This window comes from Manis javanica, chromosome 2 (assembly GCF_040802235.1).
Source record: "Manis javanica isolate MJ-LG chromosome 2, MJ_LKY, whole genome shotgun sequence".
Lineage (NCBI taxonomy): Eukaryota > Metazoa > Chordata > Mammalia > Pholidota > Manidae > Manis > Manis javanica.
In genome coordinates, this window is record NC_133157.1 from 73,944,134 (window position 1) to 73,968,109 (window position 23,976).

Genomic DNA, 23,976 nt, shown 5'->3' on the forward strand with positions numbered 1-23,976 from the left:
TCAGACATGATTACTTAAAATGTAGTAAATAATTAAAATTTCCTGACTAGAGTTTAGGAAAATAATCAGGGCTGGAGCGAGTATCAATAGTGTCAATATTGTTGCAATCATATGTGATTGGTTTTACAAGTATAAAAATATTTATAGTTGGACATAGCTTCAGTTTAAGAAACTACAGTTGAAATGTGAACAGAGAATTAGATATTTAAATACAAGAATTAATTATATGTAACTCGTAATAATTTTGTCACTATCTTCTTTCAACCATTTCTGCAACTATGTTCAGTGTTTTAGTAAAGTATTGAAAGCTTTCATTTGATTAACCTTGTAAAGCTTATGATTAATTTGTTTCTATAGAATTTTTTAAATTTCATGCATTCATTTGTGTGATATGTACCTCCTATTAGGACAGCGTATCTAGGAAAGCCAACATCTTTAAGTTAAATATTTAAGTCACAGATAGTTGTATGTGTTTGTTTGCTTTGTATGTATGACCTATATGATTATGAATTTTCTGTAGGGAACCAGTTACTATCTTGTTAACTTATTTTTAAGACAGTAAGTTTGTAAGAAAAGTATTTTCTTCTTAAAAGCCAAATAACTTTATTAATTTCCAAAAAGTTAAGATGAAAACATTTTTCTATCTTACCTATCTCTAAGAAAAATGTGGAAGTATAAAAATGTATTACAGTAGTATAAAGGGGGGTAATTTCATTGTTCCAAATCTATAATCATGTAATTTGATATCTTCTTTTAAAGTGTATTGTTTAATCTTTTATGCAGATCACTACTTTCTCTAAAGCCAGAAGATGAGGACTATGAAATGTGTGAAGGAATTGACTTTGAAGAAATTATAAAAAATGATGGCACTTTTCTAAAGAAAACATGTAGATCTATAAACCCTTCCAAGAAACCATTTATCATTAATGTTGTTCCTGAAAAAGATAATTTGACATCTCTGTCAGTGTATTCAGAAGACAGTTGGGACTTACCATACATAATGCATTTGTGGCCACCTATCCTACTCCGAAATCTTCTTCCTTATAAAATTGCTTATTATATAGAGGTATTCTGAAAAATTTTTAATGCCTTTTAATTTTGTAGCTTTATTTATTTTAAATTATGAACAATAAAACAATGTTTTAAAATTCTAACAAAAAGTATAGGTGGTACAGATATTCTTTAGATGGAAAAGAAATGTTTCAATCATGTATAGAGTATATAAATATATATATATATATATTTTTTCTGCTGACTTATCTTAGAAATCTGGCTAATAAATGGAGTATAATTGTATGCACAAATGTGATATGCCATTTTAAAAATTTTTTATGAAAGTAATACGTATTTCTATTAAAAAATTTAGAAAATAGAAATAATTGTATATAATCACATCACTATAAGGTAGCACTTGAGATGAACATACTGTTTCAGATTTAGAATAGTATATATTTTTTAATCTTTTTCATGCTTGCATATTTCATACATATTTAAAAGATGGATACTAACTTTGAAACAAATATGAGAATGAGTATTAAAATAATATTAGTATTATATAATAGCACATGTTATTATATAGTACTAATTATATAATAATAATAATAATATTAAAATAATAGTCAAGTAGTTAAATGGAAAAAAGTTGCTATATTATTCTCTCGCTAGTTCTCTAAAGTGATTCTATGCCCTATAAAGTTGCTTTTCTTCTTTTAAATACTCTTTATTTTAATAGATTACATGTGATTCCTTCCTGTTATTATAACAGGAATCTCTCTTCTTTAAGATTTTACATGTGTATTCCATTTGCCATGCTTATCAAATATAAGAAATGAGTTTTTCATTGTAGTATATTACTAATTTTATTTTAGTGTATTAAATATTAATTATTTGGATTTACTATATGTTTACATTCATTTTTGGTTGGGGGGAAGTTAGTATATCTATGGTTTACAAATATCTGTTGCTCCCTATGGTTGGCCGATACAGTAGTCAAGGATTTGTGCTTTGCTGTCAGATAGATTTGATATTGAATCTAACTCTATCACTGCTAGCTGCTGTATGACTTTAGGCAAGTCATATTTCTAAATCATTTATACTCCTAGACTATAAAATGGGGACAATAACTAAACCTGCATTACTGGAATATGGGAAAATCAAATTAGAGTATGTATGTAAAAGGACTTCTTAGCATAGTGCCTGACATGATTGCCATTTATTTACCTCTAGTACCACCACCAACCACTACTATTCTGTTTGTGGAATATTAATTAATATGTCAACTATCAATAACTTACATTATTTTTGCTTTAAATAATTTAAAGTCTTAAGATGAAGAGATTCCTATGTTATAACAACAGGAAGGAACCAGGTTAGAGATGCTGGAAAAACTGGTGAGATATCCAGATGTACTGTACTATCTATGTTCCATTCTCATAGAACTTTTCATTTGATGCTTTTAGGATTCACATTCTTTTCACTAGGTTCCAAAGGATATGATATATTTTTCAAAAGACAGTTCAGCTATGGTATGAAAAAAAGAGGATTGTAAGGGACAAGAGGAGTTAGGAGACTCTTAAAGTGAGAGGTCACACTTTATAATGAAAGTGTGGGTGGAGAGAAACAGTTTTGAGACATACATAAGATGCAGTATAAACAATGATTAGAAATGGGTGAAGAGGAACTGTTAAAAATCAAGAAAGAGAGTAGTAGGGATTCCTTATTTTGGATTACCATCAGTTTTCTCAAATTTTGTTCATGATTTTGTGGTTTTTCAAAACTAAAATCAATTAAGATACAAAGGTTTTTTATGTTTTACTTATTATAGTGTTTTATAATGTTTATTAGTTCCAGCAAGTTTCACATTATTTTGTCCTCACAATAGTTCTTTGACCATTTTATAAATATGATAGCAAATTTCAAAAAACTTATGACTTTTACATAGCAGAATTAGAGCTTGAATATAAGTCTTCTAACTTGTTCTGAAAGAGGTATTTCAAAAACAATATGTAAAGCATTTGGAATCACTAAATAGACTTTTTTGGCACATTCTGAAACATTTAAAAATTTACTCTTTTTTTTATTGCAGGGGATTGAACATACAGTTTTTACTCTAAATGAAGGATGTACAGCCCAGATTTGTACTGTACAGTTGGATAAAGCCAGGCTACATTTAAAATTACTTGATTATCTTAATCATGATTGGAAAAGTGAATATCATATAAAACCTAATCAACAAGATATTAGTTTCATCAATTTTACCTGTGATACAGAAATAGAAAAGACTGATTTAGATATTGCTATCCATATGACTTACAATACTGGCCAGACAGTTGTGGCATTTCATAGTCCTTATTGGATGGTCAATAAAACTGGTCGAATGTTACAGTATAAAGCAGATGGAATTCATCGAAAGCATCCACCTAATTATAAAAAGCCAGTTCTCTTCTCTTTTCAGCCAAAGAACTTTTTTAATAATAATAAGGTATGTAAGGATTTTTTTAACTTTCAGTCTTCTTTATTTATCATTCCCTTTTAGTTTTTAGAGCTTTGAAGAATAAAATATTATGAAACAGGTAGAAATAACATTTTGTAAATATTTGAGATTTAAAAGATTAGAATTTCATATTGGGAAAGGTTTAATGCATAACAATATATTTATGAATTAGAAAAATTTTATCTATTTAGGTAGGAATTTTTAAATGTAACTAAATTTTAATATACTTGAAATCTTTTCCCTAGGTTCAGCTTATGGTAACTGATAGTGAATTGTCAGATCAGTTTTCAATTGATACTGTTGGTAGTCATGGAGCTGTTAAATGTAAAGGCCTGCAAATGGAGTATCAAGTGAGTTCCTGCCATGCTTATCAACAGACTTTTGTTTAAACAGTGTCTATGGACTATGTAATTTTTATAAGGGTGTTACAACAATGTAGCACTTTTTTGAAATGTTAATCTGCTTTCCTTAGGTTGGTGTCACTATAGACCTCAGCAGTTTCAACATTACCAGAATTGTGACATTTACCCCCTTTTATATGATTGAAAACAAAAGCAAGTATCATGTATCAGTGGCTGAAGAAGGAAATGATAAATGGCTCTCTCTTGATTTGGAGCAGGTATGTAGATGAATTTCAAAAACATACCTCTTTGGATTTTCATTTTCCTTGAAGTTAGGTACCTGACATCACTATGTAATACTTTAACTCTCCCACCCCAACTTCATTTTATTTCAGTTCCAGGAACATCTAACGAGCATTTATTTGTACGAGGTTCTAGATATTATTAAAAACTGAGCCTTGCCGTCTAGGAATGCATTGCTTGATACGGGAGATAGGCGTTTTAACAGTTATTAACCAAACAGGGTTAAATACAGCAGTAGAAGACTAGATAAGATACACATGCAGCAGAGAGAAGGAAATGTTCCAGGAAGCTGTTAGGAATCCTGTTAACAGAGTAGGTTAAAGCAGTAATTTTAAGATCATACTGATTTAGGAATGAAATCTTGATTTTACTCCATCTTTAGCTATTAGACCTCTGGATAAGAGCTTTGTGAAAGACTGCCTGAGGCTGATAGAATATTTTACTTTTAAAGAAATTTTATTCTTAATATGTTAGGATTATAAGAGAAGCATTTGCTGTTTTTATTCAGTATTCCTTCTTTTAAACCATCCTGCTGGACTCATTCTTCTTGAAGTATATCCTTTAGAATTTTCCTTTGAGCTTATTTTGGAGGTAAATACCATCAATTTGTGTTTATCCATAAAGGTTCTTATCATCATCTAACTTACAATAATATTTCTTGACAGTTCTATTTTTTCTCAACATGTTGTAGATTCTATCCTCTATTTTCTGGCTTCTGTTTTTGTTGAAAATTCTGTGATTCTGTCATCTCTTTGGATGTGTTCTTTCATCTTAGCTACCTTCATGGATTTTCTTCTTTGATGTTCTTTACTCATACTATTTGTCTAAATGTGGGTTCCTTTTATATATCCTGCTTGAGATGCTTTACTCTTCTAGATCTGTGGATTAATGCATTTTATACTTTCTGTAAAGTTTGCAATTCTTGTCTCTTTAAATATTGCCTTTCCTCCATTCTTCATTTCCTCCTGGGCCTTTAATCAGACATACTCTTGACCTTCATATTCTGTCTTTAATGTCTCTTAGTATTTTTTTCATATTTTCCATCTTTAGTGTAATTTTCTTTGCTATATTCAGGATAAATTCTGTGTGTGTGTGTGTGTGTGTATCTTCAGAAATTTCCACTTTTACTTTGTCTAAACTATTTAAGATTTCAGCTGAGTTTTTTAATTTGAATAATTATTTCATTTCTAGAAATTCCACCTTTTTTCAAGTCTGTTCATTCAATCTTTCAACAAGTACTTATTGTGTACTCTTTATGTGCCTTGTGATACATCTGTTAAAACCACAAGTCCCTGTCCTCATATTGTTTACTTTCCAACAGAGGTGTGAGGAAACATTAAATTAATAATACCATAATCAATTAGTAAATATATAGTGTGTTTAAAGGTGACAAGTCTAATGGGAAAGGAAATAAGATAGGCTAAGTAGTGTTAAGAGTCCTAATAAGCAAGAGATAGGTCAAGGATAGGACTCACTGAAGTCTCATTTTGAAGAAACTTGAAGGTAATGTGAGAGAGAGAGCAGTTGTCAAGAGCTCATCTGAACTAGAGCTGAGATGCCAGATGTTTTTAACCTGAAGCTGGACTCCTCAGCAATGCAAATATCTGGAGAAAGACCATTAGAGACAGAAGGATCAGCTAGAGAGTATGTGCCATAAAGTGGGAGAGTATTTGACATGTTTGAGGAATAGCAGAAGATGGCCAGTATTACTGGAAAGGGAAAAGTAAAGAAATCATTACAGCACTGAAGGTTATATTTTGCAGAACTTTTTGTGAACCACTGCAAGGATTTTAGCTTTTGCTCTGAGTGAAATGGAGAGCTGTTGGTGGGTTTCGAATAGTGATTATATATAATAGGCTTTCAATAAATATTTGTTGAATGAATATGTGATTTGTTTTTACAAATGTTCCATGCATACTCATTAAGTCTATGGGTTCTTGGTGTGTTGGATGGAGCTCTCTGTATAGATTTAGATGCTAACGTTACAGTTCCAGCTATGTTTTGCTTTATGTATTTTCCAGGTTTTTCTTTTTCCATACTTTTATTTGCAACATAAAGTCTTGATTTATGTGTCTATTGCAGATAACATTGTTGGGTCTTATCTTTAAAAACCTAATCTGTAGCTTCTCTGAATAGTTTATATTTACTTTAATTGCAAATATACCTGCATAACTTACTCTTTATTTTACTTTCTCTGTTTCTTTTTGTTTTCAGTTTCAGCTTTTCTTAAGATAAATTTTTTTTTGCTAGTTTAAAATTTTTGCATTTTGATTTCAGCTTCCAGTGATCAACCTTGATTAACTAAGATGCATACTCATGATTATTACCTATGTTGATTTGTTAAACTTATCTGTATCTCTATTTCCCTAATTCAAAAGACAAATACTTCAACACTTTCTCTAGTCTAAAGAGATGGAGCACTTAACTCCTTAAACTTATACAGTATATATCCCTAAATATAAAACATACATTTTAAGCCAAGACTACCAGGAAATAGTCTTCGGGAAGTTTAGAAAGCATATCATTTTTAGTATTCTCAGTTCCCTGTCTCTCAGGTAGGTGCCTGCTAGATTGCAAGAAGCCCGGAGTTGGGAACATTCTAAGTTTCTTATAGCCTTAGCCATGGCTCATCTCTAGTTCTATTAATTACCTTTTATGGTTGAATAAAACTGACTTTAATAAGCTAAGGTACATGACTCTAACAACCAGGTTCTGCTGTAATGATGCAGGTCATAAGGTGACCCATATCACCACACATGAACAGCCTCATTGAAATATGTAAAGTCACCGATCTGGTCTGGATCTCTCACTAAGCCAGAGTTTATGTAATAGTTTGCAGACAAGACTGGCCCTCTGTTTCTGTCCTGGAAAGTCTTGTTTCTTTGTTTTCAGCTCCTGTTGGGTCTTCTTTCTGGTGCACTGGCCATCTTCTATTCTTTTAGTTTGATTTCCTGATCACTGATGTCCATGTTAAGATTTTGAGCCTATTTCCTAGTTAAAACTTTAGATATTTCTTTTAATTTTTTACCCTTATTTGACTTCCAGGACTCTATATTTAATACATATCCTGATTCAACATTTGTGCCTACTTTCACTACTGTTTAATTACCAAATATGCCCACGACTTGATTATAATTTTTAGTAATTGAATGTACCCTTGTTTTAAACTGATCACTTGCTTCTCAACTCAGTTCACCTTATTTGGCTATTCTTCAACCCTCTCTAGATCTGGACCACATTAAAGTCTCTTTGCTAGCACTCTGCCTATCATAGTTCTTCAAATGACTTCACATTACTGCTAATATGCACAGTGCCCACAAGTGGCAACCTATCTCAAAGGTGACTAAAGCTGTGGAGCTAGGCAACCCAGTAACCAGAGCAGTGTTAAAAGAGATTAATTTTAAATGTACTCTGATGGACTTACTAAATGATGAAGGTCTTTATAATGAAATCTTACATGTTTTAGTGTATCCCCTTTTGGCCTGAGGATGCTTCTAATAAACTTCTTATTCAAGTTGAAAGAAGTGAAGACCCTCCCAAAAAGATACATTTTAACAAGCAAGAAAATTGTATTTTATTGCGTCTGGATAATGAGGTAAGTGGTGTGTGTGTGTGTGTGTGTGTGTGTGTGTGTAGAAGCTAAAACATACTTACTAGTATTTTATTTTTTTGCACCAAATAATTATCCCTGATGATTTTTTTCTTATCAAAAATGAACAAACATTTCTTTTTCTAAAGGGAAAAAATGCTAAAAGGAAACAGATGTAAAACAATTATTATACAGAAAGTTAGTTGGAGTGCATAGAATTCAAATTCCATATCTGGAGTTTGACTCACCTGTATACAGTGATTGGGATTCACGGTTTCCCAGATATGCAGTAGAAAATACTGAGTTGATTTCTGAATCATCAAAAAATGTATTAAGTTATGAATCATTATTAAATGTTATTCATTAAGACTTGGAAAATTATCACATTAGAGAATATTTTCTTTTCCTTTTTTCTAGCTTGGAGGTATTATAGCAGAGGTTAATTTGGCTGAGCATTCTACAGTTATCACATTTTCAGATTATCATGATGGAGCAGCTACATTCCTGTTAATTAATCACACCAAGAATGACATTGTTCAATATAAACAAAGGTAAGAAGATTATCACAATTACAGTATCACCTGATTTTAGCAGTCTTGGTGATGAGACACTGATTTTATAACTTCTTAAGAATATAAACAGTGGTAATGGCATTGTAGTTATGTAAAACAATGTCCTCATTTTTTTAAAAGGTGTACTGAAGTATGTAGGGTTAAAACTGACTTGATATCTATAATTTATGTTATATATGCAATATAATAGATATAATATGTTATATATATAGATATCTATAATATATGTTATACATATAATATATGTTATATATATGTTATATATGCAATATAATTGACATATATAACATATATTAGTTTCAGGTGTACAACAGTTTTTTATTTGTATTGCGAAATGAGTAAGTCATTAATATACATCACTATACATAGTTACAAATTTTATTGTGATAAGAATGTTTACCCTCTTAGCTACTTTCAAATATACAATTCAGTATTGCTAACTCTATAGTCACCATGCTGTGGATTACATCCCTGTGACTGATTTATTTTATAAGTGGAAATTTGTACCTTTTGACCACCTTCCCCATTTTGTCCACATCCAGTCACTGTCTTTGGCAACCATCAGTCCTTCCTCTATCTATCTACGTGTTTAGGTTTTTTTCTCTTTTGTGTTTCTGCTTTTTTTTTTTAGATGCCACATATAAGTGATGTCATATGGTATTTGTGTTTCTCTTATTTCACTTATAATAGTGCACTTAAGACCCATCCATGTTGTTGCAGATGGCAAGATTACCTTTTTTTTATGGCTGAATGATACACCTTTGTGTGTGTGTGTGTATCACATTTTTTTTATCCATCCATCCATCCATCCATCCATTAGTGGACACTTAGGTTGTTCCCATATCTTGATTATTGTAAGTAATAATGCAGTAAACATGCATCTTTCTTTTTGAGTTAGTGTTTTCATTTCCTTTGGGTAAATATCCAGAAGTTGAATTGCTGGATCATATGGTAGTTGTATTTTTAATTTTACGAGGAACCTTCATATTGTTTTTTGTAGTGGCTGCACCAATTTACATTCCCACCAACAGTGCCACCTATGTTCCCTTTTCTCCACATCCTCATCTACAAGTTATTCTTGTCTTTCTGAAGAGCCATTCTAACAGGTGTGAGGTGATACCTCATTGTGGTTTTAATTTGCATTTCCCTGGTGATTAGTGATATAATTTAGCTTTAAGTGCTTCAAAAAAAGAATAATGGAAGAACTGAAGCAAGTATGGCAAAAGCTTGATGATTGTGGAATCTGATAAGGAAAATATCAGGGTTTATCATAACTCCATTGAAATCTTTCATATTTTTAATGACCATAGTGTAAATAAATATTGAAACTTCAGATTTTTTTCAAACAATTGATGCCTTCTGTTGAGGTATGGGAAAAGGGCTGCTACATTTTTAAGCTTCCCTAAAGACCATCTTTAAACCCTGGTATTTTAAAACTACTCTTAACATCATGTGTTTCAATTTGCTGTGATTCTAATACGTAGCATCCTCCTAGTACCACTACAGCTTATGTAACTTTCTGTTCTTCTTATAGTCCCTAGCTATCTTGAATTTATTTTGTCTTCTTTTTTTGTTTGTTTGAAAGCTTACAGGTATATCCTGTGTGTCACGAGTTTTAAAAATAATTGAGTTCTATTGTTTTTGCTAGAATGAGCAATACTTAGAAAAGGGTGACCAATTTGATTCTTAAATTTAGTATAGATAAGATAATTAGAATAATTTTCTTCCATAATTTGTATTAAAACAAAAGTTGACAAAGTAGTTTCAAAGACCTGAAGATCTTTATTTCCTAAAATAAATAATTCCCTTGAAATATTTTCATTATCTTCTTAGAAAACCTCTTTTTCATTGTATAAAGAAAAAGTTTCAGCCTACTCTTATCAGAACTATCACAAATCTCAGTTAATGGACTCAGAGTTAACAGAGTGTTATTTTGGATTCTTTGTATACTCATTTACTTGCACTTAATTTAATGCATATTTTTACTTTTTCTGTCAGTTCTATGAATGAAATAGAAGATTCCCTCCCTCCTGGAAAAGCAGTATTTTATACATGGGCTGATCCAGTGGGCTCTAGAAAGCTGACGTGGAAATGTGGAAAATGTCATGGTGAAGTAACACAAAAGGATGTATGTATTGGGTGTACTGGGTATTCTCAGCAGCCTTTCTTTTTTTTTAAGGTATTCTCTTTCAGCCTTGCTAGTTTTAAGGCCTGTTTTGTGTTTACACTTCTAAAAAACATTGCCAAAGATTTTAAAAACAGTATTCAAACTTCAGCTTAGCCAAAAATGCTTAAAACCAGAAGTAGTCTTATTTTGTCTACATCATTATTGGCTTCTATTATGTTGTATAGTGTATAGTGTAAATTGTGGTTAGACAGGTGCCTTTAGCATTCATCTCATAAACAAATATATTCTCTGCATTGCCAGTCATCTTAGGTCAATTTAGCTTCTGTGAGGAATATTTAGGGGTCTGCTAATTAAAAAATTCATTTCTGGATTGCAAGCTGCTATTGATTTTTTTTTACAATGATTAAGCTAAATGTAAGCATTTTCCAGTAACATTTTAAATGCCTTTCAGAAATTATTTTATTGAAGTTTTACTAGTCTTTCACAATACATCTTAATTTGAGCCCTATTCCAATGTATTTTATTCTTACCACTAATTATTATTTCTTCCTATCAATAGGCCAGTAGTTCTCACTCCCATTTTGGAGGAGAAACTGAACATGAGTCTTGCATCTGTCTTCATCAAGAATATTGGTCTGTAATTTTCCCTTTTTTGCAGTGTAATTGTCTAGGTTGTTATCAGGGTGATGCTGGCCTCCAGAACGAACTTGGAAGCTTTCCTTCTTCAGTGTTTTGAAATAGTTGGACAAGGATAGATATTAACTCCTCTTTCAGTATTTGGTAGAGTTCTCCATCTCTCCATATGAAACCATCTGGTCCTGGACTTTTCTTTTCTGGGAGTTTTTTTTATGACCTATTCATTTTGTTCTAGTAATTTTTTCAGATTTTCTACTTCTTCCTGGTTCAGTCTCAGCAGATTGCATATTTCTAGGAATTTATCCATTTCTTCTAGGTTGTCCAGTTTGTTAGCATGTAATTTTTCATGGTAATCTCATAATTATTTGTATTTCTGTGGTGTCATTGTCACCTCTCTTTCATTTCTGATTGTATTTGAGTCCTCTCTTTCTTAATGAGTCTAGTTCATGGTTTATCAATTTTATCTTCTCAAAGAACCAGTTCTTAGTTTCATTGATCTTTTGTATTGTTTTTTGAGTCTCTATTTCAATTATTTCCACTCTAATCTTTATTATTTTCTCCCTTCTGCTAACTTGGGCTTTGTTCCTCTTTTCCTAATCCTTTAGGTGTAATGTAATGTTAGATTGAGCTTTTTCTTGTGTCTTGAGGTAGGTCTGTATCACTGTAAACTACCCTCTTACAAGTGCTTTTGCTGCATAACTCAGGTTTTGAACCTGTGTGTTTCTATTTTCATTAGTTTCCAAGTTTTTTTTACTCTTTATTGATACTTTAGTTGTTTTTAGTAGCATGTTGTTTAGCCTCCACTTGTGTGTTTTTCTCCCACTTTTTTCTTGTAATTGATTCCCAATTTCATACTGTTGTGGTCAGAAAAGATTCTCAGTATGATTTCAGTCTTCTTAAATTTATTGAGATTTGTTTTGTGGCCTAAAATGTGATCTATTCTGGAGAATGTTCCTTGTACACTTGAAAAGAATGTGTATTCTGCTGTTTTTGGATGGAATGTTCTGTATGTATGTATCTAAGTCCATCTTGTCTAATGTATTGTTCAGAGCCACTATTGCTGCCGTATTGATTTTTTCTGTTTTGGATAATTTATCCATTGTAACTGGTGCATGAAAGTTCCTTGCTATTATTATTGTCACTTTCTCCCTGTATATCTGTTAATATTGATGTATATATTTGGGGCTCCTCTGTTGAGTGCATAGATATTTGCAATTGTTATTAGCTTCTTGCTAGGTTGAACTCATAATCATTGTGTGATGTCCTTCTTTGTGTTATCTATTTTGTTTGATACAAGTATTAACTTACTCACTTTTTTTTTTTCTTTTCCATTTGCAAGGACTATGTTTCCATCACTTCAGTTTCACTGTTTGTCTTTTGGTCTGAAAGGAGTCTTCTGTAGGCAGCATATAGCTGGTTCTTTTTTTTTTTTTTAATCCATTTGGTCACCCTATGGCTTCTGATTGTTGCTTTTAGTTCTTTAACATTTAGAGTAATTAGGATAGGTATGTACTTATTGCCATTTTTCTGAGTGTTTCCTTGTTTTTGTAATTGTCCTCTGACCTTTCTTCCTTTGCTCTTTTTCCTTAGGTGTGATGCCTTTAGTGTTATGCTGAGATTCCTTTCTCTTTATTTTTTGTGTATCTATTATAGATTTTTGGTTTGTGGTTCCCATGACTCATATATGACATTCTGTGTATTGGTCTATGTCAAATTGATGGTCACTACAGGTTTGAACACATTCTAACAGCACTATATTTTTAACTCCCTCTCCTCCATGTTTTGAGTATGATGTTTTATTATATCTTTTTTACAATAGACATTTTTGACTTAATAAAACCTGCAGTAAATTAGTGCTTGTACTACTCCCAGAAATGTAAGGACTTTAGAACTCTAACTCCATTTACACCCAGTTTATATCACTGTTGTATATTTTATTAATGAATATATCTTAAATCTCATAAGAAATATTATTACTATTTTCTAAAATTAATATTCCACATAAATTTACCAACATATTTCTGCTTTTGCCATTTTTCATTCCTGCCTACACTCCATGTTTCTATTTGGGTTTACTTTTCTTCTCTGTTGTATATTCTAACATGAGTCTACAGCTGATGAGTTCTCTGTCAGTTTTATTTGTCCAGAAATGTCTTTATTTTGCCCTTTTTTTGTGGGGTACTTCCTCTGGATGTTGTTTCAGGTTGGCACTCTTTTTTCTCTTCACCATAGGATGCCACCATTATGTAAATGTTAGATGTTTTCATCATGTCCCTTATGACTTTTATGCAGCCTCATTTTTTTATGAGAGTTCTATATTACTCAATCCTTTTCTTTCCATCCGTCAGTAATCTTATCCCTGTCTTTCATTATGCTTATCTTGCTGTGTCTAATCTGCTCTTAAAATCATCTGTTTAATTCTTAATTTTAGTTATTGAAATTATCAGTTCTAGAATTTCTATTATGGAAATTTTTTATCTAAAACTCTTCATCTTGTCATGTAATTCCTTGAATATATTAGTCATAAGTTAAAAGGTTTAAAACTTCTTGATAATTCCAATAAGAGAAAAAGCTGGATAAAATATAAAAAGGGTATTTCAGGGTAGATATTTTTATATTTTCTCTTCTATAGTTTTCACTCAAATCTATTCTCTGTGCATGTTGATTTTTGACTGTGTGCTGGATATAGTATATAAAAATGTCAAGAGATAATATGAGGCCCTGTATAATGTTTCTTTTCTTTGGAGAAGATACGGTTTTTACCTTTGTCAGGCAGCTGGTTTATTTAGGGAGCATCTACTTTAATCCCAAGTGAGATTGAAATGATTTGAAACCTGGTCTTCAGTCCTTGTGAGGACCAGTAAACTTCCAGTTCACCCTGGTACCTGCAACTTTGGGGACTCAACTAAAAGTCTAAGCTGTTGACGACTCCTTTTTTTGTATGCCCTGTGTTCCAGTTTTGGTCCTTCCATTTCCATGATGCTACTCAATATTTTTATGATTCCCTTAACCTTTCATTATTTGCTTCTACTTTTAGAGTTGGCAGTTGACTTTTGGAGAAAACAACTCTAAACATGAAATTTGCTCTTATCAGCTTTCCTTCTCTGTCAGATCTTGACCCCATTAATTCTCACTGCCTTAGTAGCTTTACTGTCTTTTCAAACTTGTGTTTTCCTTTTTATATTTTGTCCAGCTTTTGTTCTTAGCAAGAGAATTAATTGGTCTGAGACCACCTCGTCATCAACTCCCAGAGCAGAAACTCCTGATATCTTTTTAAAATTAAACTTTTTAGCATATGGGAGTGTAATGTAATGTCATTTTGTGTATTGATTTTGTGTCCAGAAAACTCAGTGAATTATCTTATTAATATTATTTGCTTTTTATTTTTCTGTATGGACAGTCATGGCACTTACAAATAATGAGAGTTTCACTCCTTCTTTTTCAGTCCTTAACATCTTTCATTTATTTTTGCCTCACTGGACTGACTACAATCTCTATATACTTCTGGATAAACATGATGTTTGCAGATGATCTTTGCCTATGTCTGATCTTAAATTATATACCTTCAACATTTCACCTTTAAATGTCATCTTTGCTGAATTTTTTTTTTAATTTTAGAGAGTTTGATAAAAGGCTAAAAAACTTCTCATCTACTCATTGTTTGCCAAAAATTTTGATTATGACTGGATATTGAATTTTACAAAGTGTTTTCTCTCACAGAGGTGCTATTTTATTTGTGTAACATTCCTTTCTTGCTTCAGGAATCCATTTTGGATCACTTTTTACCAGTGGTTTATTTCCTCCTGTAGAATTTCCTTGAGTTAGTCTCTCTTGATGGAGAAATTTAGTAGTTTTTATTTGTCTTAGGGCATCTTTAGTTTTATACTTTTCTTCAATGAAGGATCATTTTTTTTGCTGAGTCATGAATTCTGGATTGAGTTATTTTCTTTTAGCATATTAGTGGTACTTTTTCATTGTCTTCCAGTGTTACTTGTGATGTTCAGTATAGGTTGTTTTTTTTTTAAATGTATTTGATAGGGCTGCCTGTAATTGACCTAACAACTTTCATATTTTTCATTCTTACTAGATTTATCTAGGAAAACAGATTTTATTTTAATATGAAAATCATCTTATTTGGTCTGTTAATTAGTACTTTTGCATATATATATATCATAATGACAGTTGAATTTATAAAGATAAATCTGAAGTCCACTGCAAAGGATTAGGAAAACTTCAGAATTATTTGGAAATTAGTTTCCTTGTTTCTCAATTCTATGTATTTTATTTTAGAAAGTATTATAAGTAGCATGATTATTCCTAGATACTGATTTTATGGTAACAACTCCCAGTTTTTAATTTCAGTGGTTTATATAAATTCTGTGGTTTAATGGCTAATATCCATGCTTTGTAGAAATGCAACTGAGGTATTAGATATTTTTAGCCTATTAAAAAAACTCAGCTCTGTAAGAAAATGAAAATTTCTCAACAACTTTTAACTTACATCACATTGTTTAATATTAGAATAAAACAGAAAAAATACTACTTTCTGTTATTGATTAGCCTACAAAGGAAGACTATTTAATTAGGTTTTATTATGATGATAAAATAAAAGAACAATTGACCTGTCTTCTTTGACTGATAGCTTTATAATAATAGTGGCAGAAGCTAACATCAAATGATTTTAATTACTCAAATTTCCAAATGTTAGACAAATATTAATTCATTTAGTTTTTTTTCACCCTATGAAGGGGCATGCCATTACTATTCTCTCATTTTTCAAATATGGAATCTAGGTTTATGTTGTTTCGGATCAAGCCCTAATTTCTTATTTTTTGGTGTTTTTTTTTTTTAAGGACATGATGACACCTATAAATTTGGGGAAAGAGACCATTTATTTAGTTTCATTCTTTGAAGGCTTACAACGCATTATTTTATTCACGGAAGATCCAAGGGTATTTAAAGTGACATATGAAAGTGAGAAAGTGGAGTTAGCAGAGCAAGAAATTGTGTTGGCATTACAAGATGTTGGAATTTCTCTCGTCAACAATTACACAAAGCAAGAAGTAGCCTATATTGGCATTACAAGGTTAGATGCATTAAAATCTGAGTAAATTTGAATGATCAGTTCTTAATCATTAAGAATGGTGATTGTAAAATCTAAAATACTATAGTCTAAATTTGTCTTGGCTATTCATTGATACTAATGTAATGCTAATTTAAAAGAGTATTTGAGGGTTTTTTTTTGCCTTTTGCAATAAAGATAAAAATAAAATTTATAAATCTCATTATGTTCTTGGTTGCCTAGCTCTCTAAAAATTAGATTTACTCACCTTATCAAAAGTATACTTTATTTATTTAACATCTCATAAGGAAATGTTTAATTGTTCATTACCACTTACCACAGCACAGGACACACTGTAGATTCTCCGTAAATAGTTGTTGGAGGAACAAAAACAACCACTTACTAATTTGACCCTGGAACTTTAAGATCTAATAAGGTAGCACTGTATTTATCATTCCTTATATAAGTCATCATCAGTAAAATTATTTTCTTTCCCTTTTGCTTTTAATATTTCTATTCATAAATACTTAAATTAATTTATATATATTAGTGCCTAATTTGAGAACATTTCTAGTTTCCAGTCCATATAACCAGGATAATGTAGTTTTAATCTTCATACTTAAGTTAAACTCTCAAATAAATAGTATGTTAAAGATATATGATACAGATTTAATTTGTTTTCCTATGTAAATTCATCTAGAAATGCCTTGCCTTCTCGTTGGGAATCCATGCCATTTAAAAAGGAATATTAAGAAGTATTTTCTTTGATATTTTTATTGTTCTCAAAAAATGTGTTAATTATTTAAACAAAAAGGTTAAATGGACCACAGATTTTAAGCCTGCTAAACCTATTATTATTATATGCTATCTCCTATACTAAGTGATGTGATTGCAAAGGGGTACATAGTTCGTACCTTTCTGTTTATTAAGTGAATATAAATGTTAGAAGGAATAAACAAATAGAAGACTTAACTCATATTTTTATTTACTACAGTGAAGTAATTTTAGGATATGGATAGATTTTTTTTATTCTGTATATGTCTTTCAGCAATTTTTCAGCAAATTAGATTTGTTCCGTTCTCTCTCTCTCTCTGTCTCCCAGATTACTGCTTGTCTCTTTAAACCCCCATTCTCTCTCCAGCTCACTGCCTTCCATCCATTTAAGTGAGAAATTTGAAACAAGCAAAAGAACACTACCAGAAACCTACTCCTCAGTAGCAAACCTGGCTACACACCCACATCTCTTATCTACATACTATGCAGACATACTTTCCCAGAGTTATTACAGATATATGTGTTCCTACTTAAACATATTTTTCTACTTTTTCACTAATTCCATTTCCTCTTACTTTCTTGAGATCCAGCAATTTTCTTCTTTTCTCGCCTACGTCAACAATTTTAGCTCTGTTGGATTGTTCCCATCAGTGTTATCTCTTAAATCTCTTAAATCTTAAAAAAATTTCTCTGGAGTCCTTCCCTGCTGCCAATTTCTTTGCTTCCCTTTATAGCCAAACTCCCCAAAAGTAATGTCTATTACAAAATAGTTTAATATATTCACTATCTCCAATTTTTTTTACCCATTTTTTTTCTTTAACCACTCCAAGATGATAAAATAAAAGAACAATTGACCTGTCTTCTTTGACTGACAGGATTTTGCAGTCTACATACCATGAAACTGGTCTTGTCAAGCTCACCAGAGACCTAAGTACCAGGTCCAGTGTACAGTGACCAGTGCTCATGTTTCTTAAGTTGGTAAGATTAAGATCCCTCCTTGACTTGACTTCTAGGATACCTCACCATCTTGCTTTTTCTTTCTGTCCCAACATTTTCAGTCTCATTTTTTGGCTCCTTATCTTCTCATCTCCTTAGTATTGGGTGCCCTGAGGCTCTTAGACCATAGTCCTCTTCTCTTCTCTTTCAGTGTTATGATTTCAAATACCACATGTATGCCAAAAGTCTCTAGAAAAATATCTTTAGGAAGACAACTACTTATACAAAATCTCTACTCAGATATCTAAGAGACTTTTTAAACTTCATATGTGTGAAACCAAACTCCTGATCACCTCCTACCAAACTTGCTTTGCCTTTGGAGTTAATGACAGTACATCCTTCTGGTTGTTCCGGCCAAAAATTTTGGAATTATCTTCATTCTTTTTATCTCACACCCCACATCTAATCCATCTACAAGTTCTATGCTGGCTCTACTTTCAAAATAAGCTAGAACTTGACCACTTTTCACTGCCCTCTTGTTACCAACCTAGGCAGAGACATTACCATTTCTTTCTTGACCTACTGCATTAAACTCCTGAAGTGTTTGCCTGTTTCTAGCCTTCATCCCCTTTTGTCTTTCCCTCATCCCAACACACAGTGTATTCTTAACAAAGCTTAATAAGTTAGATCATGTAGCTAATCTTCTCATAATCTTTCAGTGGTTCCTCACCTCAGAATAAAACTCAAAGTCCTTACAGTATCCTACAAGGCTTTACATTATTTGGCCTACTATTATCTGTCTTTCTTCTTCTTCTACTCTTAATGTGTTCCAGGCATGGCAGCCTGTTCGCACTTCTTCATACACTCCAGGTGTGCTCTGCTTTTGAAGTCTTTGCTCTAGCTGGTCCCACTCCCTGAAACGTTCTTCTGTTGTCTGCTGGATAACCATCACCTCCTTTAAGGTGGCTCAAAATCACCCTTGCAGTGAGGCCCCTGTTGACCACTCTATTTTAATATTGCAACTCCTATCATTTTGCATATCCCAATACTCTAGATCCACTTTACCCTTTCTACTTTTTCTTCTTTTAAAAGCATTTTCACCCCCTATTATATTAAAATATACCAATTTATTATTTATTGTCTGTTACTCAGCTAAAATAAAACTCCAGGATGACAGATGTTCATTAATTTTTCCTACCACCTGAATAGTGCTATTATAAAAGTTTTACATGTTTTGGCTAATTGAATTCATGTTTTAAAACTTGTAATTTGCTTGCTTATAACTGAGATATTCCAGAATTTTACTGGTTTCATAATTTGTGTAATAAACCAGTTACAATGAAAATGTTTGTAAATTAGTACCATGATTTTTGCTTTCATGTGTAAGTTCTGATGTGGTTTGGGAGACAAAACCTAAGAAGAAGGCAAGATGGAAACCCATGAGTGTAAAGCACACTGAGAAGTTAGAGAAAGAATTTAAGGAATATACTGAATCTTCACCTTCAGATGATAAGGTTATTGAGTTGGACCCTGATGTTCCGGTAATACTTTTAAGTATTAATGTGAAGTTTTAATTTTTATCTGTTGTAATTAAATGAATCACCTGTGAATTTTTAAGGAAAGTCTGGTTTCCTTACAAAACAATAAATCCTATTATACATGCTTTATAAGCTATTTTAAAGGGATAGTTATATTAAGAACATAAGACTTTCTCATAAGGTGCTAATGCTGTGTTCCCTTCTTTAACAAGAAGGCAATAAGTTATTTTATTTATATCTTGTTTATTTTTCAAATGATTTTTATCTCTAGTTTTTTAGTGAATTAATGTAAAAAGTGATAAAACCAAGCTATAAGGATTATATGAATATTTTGTGAATTGCACAGATATGGGCTAATAAAGATCTCAAGCTACACCTAATCAAATATTTAGCTCACTTTTTAAATTAATATTTAAAGTTTTTTGGTACAGATTTATCATTTTAATCAATTAGGAATAACGAGTAATTCCATGTTTTTTTTTTTGTTGGGGGGGCACATATTTTTCAGGTTCGCTTCACACCTAATGGTAGTAATATGAAAATTCTGCAACCACATATAATAGCTATTCGGAGAAATTATATTTCAGCATTAAAAGTGGAATATAGTACATCTGCACATCAATCATCATTTAGAATTCAAATTTACAGAATACAGGTGAGTCTGAAAAGATAATCAAATTAAGTTCCAAAGGAAGGTAGTAATAAACCAAACTTATTCCCATGGTCTGTTTAATGTAGTCCTTCAGTTTTAGAGTTGGAATAGACTTTTTGATTCCTTCTACTTCTTAAATCCTGTTCTAGTCAGGTTTGTAAAATTATAATATGCTTACCTGTTTTTTATTTTCTTAGATCCAAAACCAAATACATGGTGCTATATTTCCATTTGTGTTTTATCCCGTTAAACCTCCCAAGTCAGTCACCCTGGATTCAGGTTTGTTTGTATTTTTGGATATCATAAAAATGGTTATATTAGCTATTTTACTTTTTAGGTTTATTTTACTTTAAAAATATGAAATGAAGCCATTCTCAAGTTTAGTTTCTGTAGGATCATTGGCAAATTTAACAGCTTGAAAAAGGACTAACAGATGTTCAACTACAACAAAACCCAGAGTGAATATTTGAAGAATTAACTAAAAACATGTATTTAAAATTTAAGAATATTAATTTAAAAGAATAGATTACTAATTTGTGACCCTTGATATAAAAGCTACTAAGATCTTTGAATGAACTGTGAGGAAGTTCCAATTTAGAGTGTTTTCTAACCACGGAAATTGTTCTGTATTCTCCAGATGAGAATAACTTTTAAGTCCTTTCTTCCATCCTCTTTCTCCCTCTCAGTTTTCTTCTTTCTTTGCTATCTCTTCCCCCTCACTTTCTCTTCCCTCCCCTCTCCTCTTGCTTTCCACCCCCCATCTCCATGCCATTGGTCTGAACTCTAGATCTAAGGGAGTATTCACAATCTTCATGGAAGCTTTTTGATCAGTATACATGCCAAAGCCCCTCCACCTAGAAGTCCAGGGCAAGGCCCTGAAATCTGTTTTTACAAAGTTTCCCTGGTGATTACAAAACATACTTCTAGCTTAAAATCATTAACTTAAAAGGATTAGTTATCCTTAAAGTGAATATAGGTAAAATAAAAAACAATCCTGGAGTATGAAATTAAGATTGTAATGGATCTTGCAAATAGTAATTTTAATTGATACTCATGATTTACTAAATAGTTTGGTTGGCCATTATCATGTATATTAAATTGCAAGAAAATGCTTATCTTTGGCTTAAAACATGGAATTAATCACATTTATTAATTTTTATAGCACCAAAGCCCTTTACAGATGTTAGTATTGTCATGAGATCTGCAGGGCATTCGCAGATATCACGTATTAAGTAAGTGTCTTAGTACTGTTTTGATTTATATGTGTTAATTGTGCTCTAAAAAAGTTAATTTCAGACATTTATATATTAGTAATATGAATAAACTCCAGCTACATACAACAAAATTAATTAATTTTAATTTTTAAGTTTAAATTATTAACTAATTAAAGTCATAGGAAAAATCTGTTAATCATTTTATAGTCTTGGAGAGTCAGAATGCTCTGAATGAAATACACCTTTGTATAAACAATAGTTGTTTCTGAATCATGTGTATGTTATTATTTAATTTTTTCTTTTCTCTCAGGTTGTCTATAATTACTGCATATTGTTTTAGAAACAAGAAAAAAAATATTTTCAAATTGTCACCATCCAGTCTGAGAAATGTAACATTGATAGAAACATCCATCTAGATGTTATTCTCCCTATTTCTTGTTTTCTTTCCCCTCTTGCCAAGATAAACACTGTCCTCATTTCCTTGCTTGTTTAAATATAGTCTTAATTGTACATGTGTGCCTAAACATTATGCTTCCTTAGTTTTCCTTTTTTTCCCCTCTAATTAAAAAATTTTTCTTCAGATTGTACCTATACTCCCAGAACTTGCTCTTTTCATTCAACTTTTTACTAAAATTTATTAGTTTTGTTGTATGTAGCTGGAGTTTATTCATGTTACTAATATATAATATTCTGCTATATGTCTGTATACCACAGTGTACTCAACACTGTCCTCTCTATAGGCATTTCCATATTTTGAGTTTGTTGCTATTATGAACGATGTCACCATGACATTTTTTGTTCATTTCATTTAGAAAATCCTAAGTTTCAACATTCTAATTTATCTAATACTTTTTTCTCATCTAATTTTGTCAGTACAGTTAATTGATGATTTTTAAATGTTTTCTACTTTGTAATTCAGATACTTTAAAGTATTGATCCAAGAGATGGATCTCAGGCTAGATCTTGGGTTTATCTATGCTTTGGCAGAACTTATGACAGAAGCTGAAGTGACTGAAAAAACAGAGGTAAGACTTAAAATAATGGCATTGATGGGAAGGATTAGGGAAAGAGGAGGACTTTAAAAATGATATTACAAATTCTTAAAGGTATTACTGTTTTTCTTTAATAGATGTTTCATTTGCTCATACCCTTAAGACCATTCATGGAGACCAAATGTTTTTTTTAAAATAAATTCAACCAGTTTCCCTGGGTAGCTGGTCTACAGAGTTCCTCACACTGTCATTCCAAAAGTCAATTTTCAAATATATACTTTTAATAAAACTATCCTTTTGATGCTTTTGTTCATAGGTTAAAATATGAACGTTGGGCTATTTCTCAACACACAGAAGTAACTTACATTTTGAGTGGAAGAGTAGTGTTGATAATCAAGAATGAAAGCAATAATCACCTCATGCAAAATTATTTTCAGTGCCTTCCCTTTTTTTGATTGTATTACTGATTTCTGTAGATGTCAATAAGGTATTAAGCTAAAAGCTACAAGTAGACTATGATGTAAAACATTTTTCTAAAAAAGTGCTAATGGATTGGATTAGTGGCTTTTTGAAATAAATTCTGTAGTCACATGAAGAAAAGCTTAGTGTTTTGTAATGGATTGGGTGGAAGCACAGAAGATATATTTATCAACTGGTGAGTGATGGACAGAACTTTCCTAACAGTAAAGATGTTAGACTCACTTATGAAGTCATAACTTTCTAAACATGAGAAATGTTGAGTCTGGATGTTGGAGGAGAGTGTTCTGCGGTGTTTGAGCTGTTGGCTTAAGTATTCATGCATATAGGTGCCTTAAAGTTTTTAACATTTTAACATTCCTTAATAGGTTGAACATTTTCAAAGAGATATAGAAGCTTTCCAAGAAGAATTTAAAACAGTTTCATTAGTAGATTCATCACCAGTCAGTCTCTATGAATACTTTCATATATCTCCTATCAAGGTAAGGGAAAGATAAGTCCTTTTTATTCCCCTTCATAATCTAGGTAATAGTAAATTGACTTGATCTGTTTGGGAAGATGTAGCATTTGTTCTTTAATAGTGCATAAATTCTGTAACTTTACAATTACAAATATAAATGTGATTAAATTAAATTATATAATTAAATATAAATTATAAAAACAAGAGAATAGTCCTTTAAAATTTTTATTTATACTTAAAATAATTTTTCATCACGTGGAAATATTAGTGAAGCCACCTATACCATGTGTTCATATGTTTGTATCTTTGATCTAACAATGTTTCCTCAGTTTTCTGTTACAGTGTTTAATGACAATTTTCAAAATTTTGTGTATGATGTGTGTATTTTTTATTGAGGTACAGTGGACACATAACATTATATTAGTTTCAGGTATACAACACAAGGATTTGATATTTCTTAACCTGAATGAAATGATCACCACATTAAATCTAGTTACCATCTGTCACCACAGAGTGTAACAAATCTTTTTTCCCTATGATGAGAACATTAAAGATCTACTCTCAGTAACTTTCAAATATGCAGTACAGTATTATTAACTATTGTGTTAGCTTTAAACTAATTTATAAAGTGACCTTGATTTAAGAATTAAAGATTGAATAGAACTAAATAAAGTTCTTAGTACAAAGTTTCTATGAATCACTTATTTAATACTTGAAGAAAATTATTGTACAACTATATACATAGTATGTAATATGTATACAATACAAAAGTGCTTTTTAAACTGGCTTCACCATGCTAACTTAATTCT

At 31.4% G+C, this 23,976-nt stretch overlaps 1 protein-coding gene across 3 annotated transcripts in view; it reads left to right on the forward strand.

Moving 5' to 3' along the window:
- The window catches only part of VPS13A (vacuolar protein sorting 13 homolog A), a 233,046-nt gene that overhangs the window by 144,159 nt on the left and 64,911 nt on the right, over positions 1-23,976 (forward strand). For all 3 annotated transcript variants that reach the window (XM_017674002.3, XM_017674001.3, XM_017674000.3), the window contains exons 47-60: positions 784-1,066; positions 3,086-3,481; positions 3,739-3,843; positions 3,966-4,112; positions 7,604-7,732; positions 8,144-8,277; positions 10,297-10,426; positions 15,916-16,148; positions 19,222-19,375; positions 19,881-20,027; positions 20,222-20,303; positions 21,187-21,256; positions 22,158-22,263; positions 23,076-23,189. In XM_017674002.3, coding sequence (XP_017529491.2) covers positions 784-1,066; positions 3,086-3,481; positions 3,739-3,843; positions 3,966-4,112; positions 7,604-7,732; positions 8,144-8,277; positions 10,297-10,426; positions 15,916-16,148; positions 19,222-19,375; positions 19,881-20,027; positions 20,222-20,303; positions 21,187-21,256; positions 22,158-22,263; positions 23,076-23,189 — 2,230 coding nt within the window. The remainder of the gene's footprint in view (positions 1-783; positions 1,067-3,085; positions 3,482-3,738; positions 3,844-3,965; positions 4,113-7,603; positions 7,733-8,143; positions 8,278-10,296; positions 10,427-15,915; positions 16,149-19,221; positions 19,376-19,880; positions 20,028-20,221; positions 20,304-21,186; positions 21,257-22,157; positions 22,264-23,075; positions 23,190-23,976) is intronic.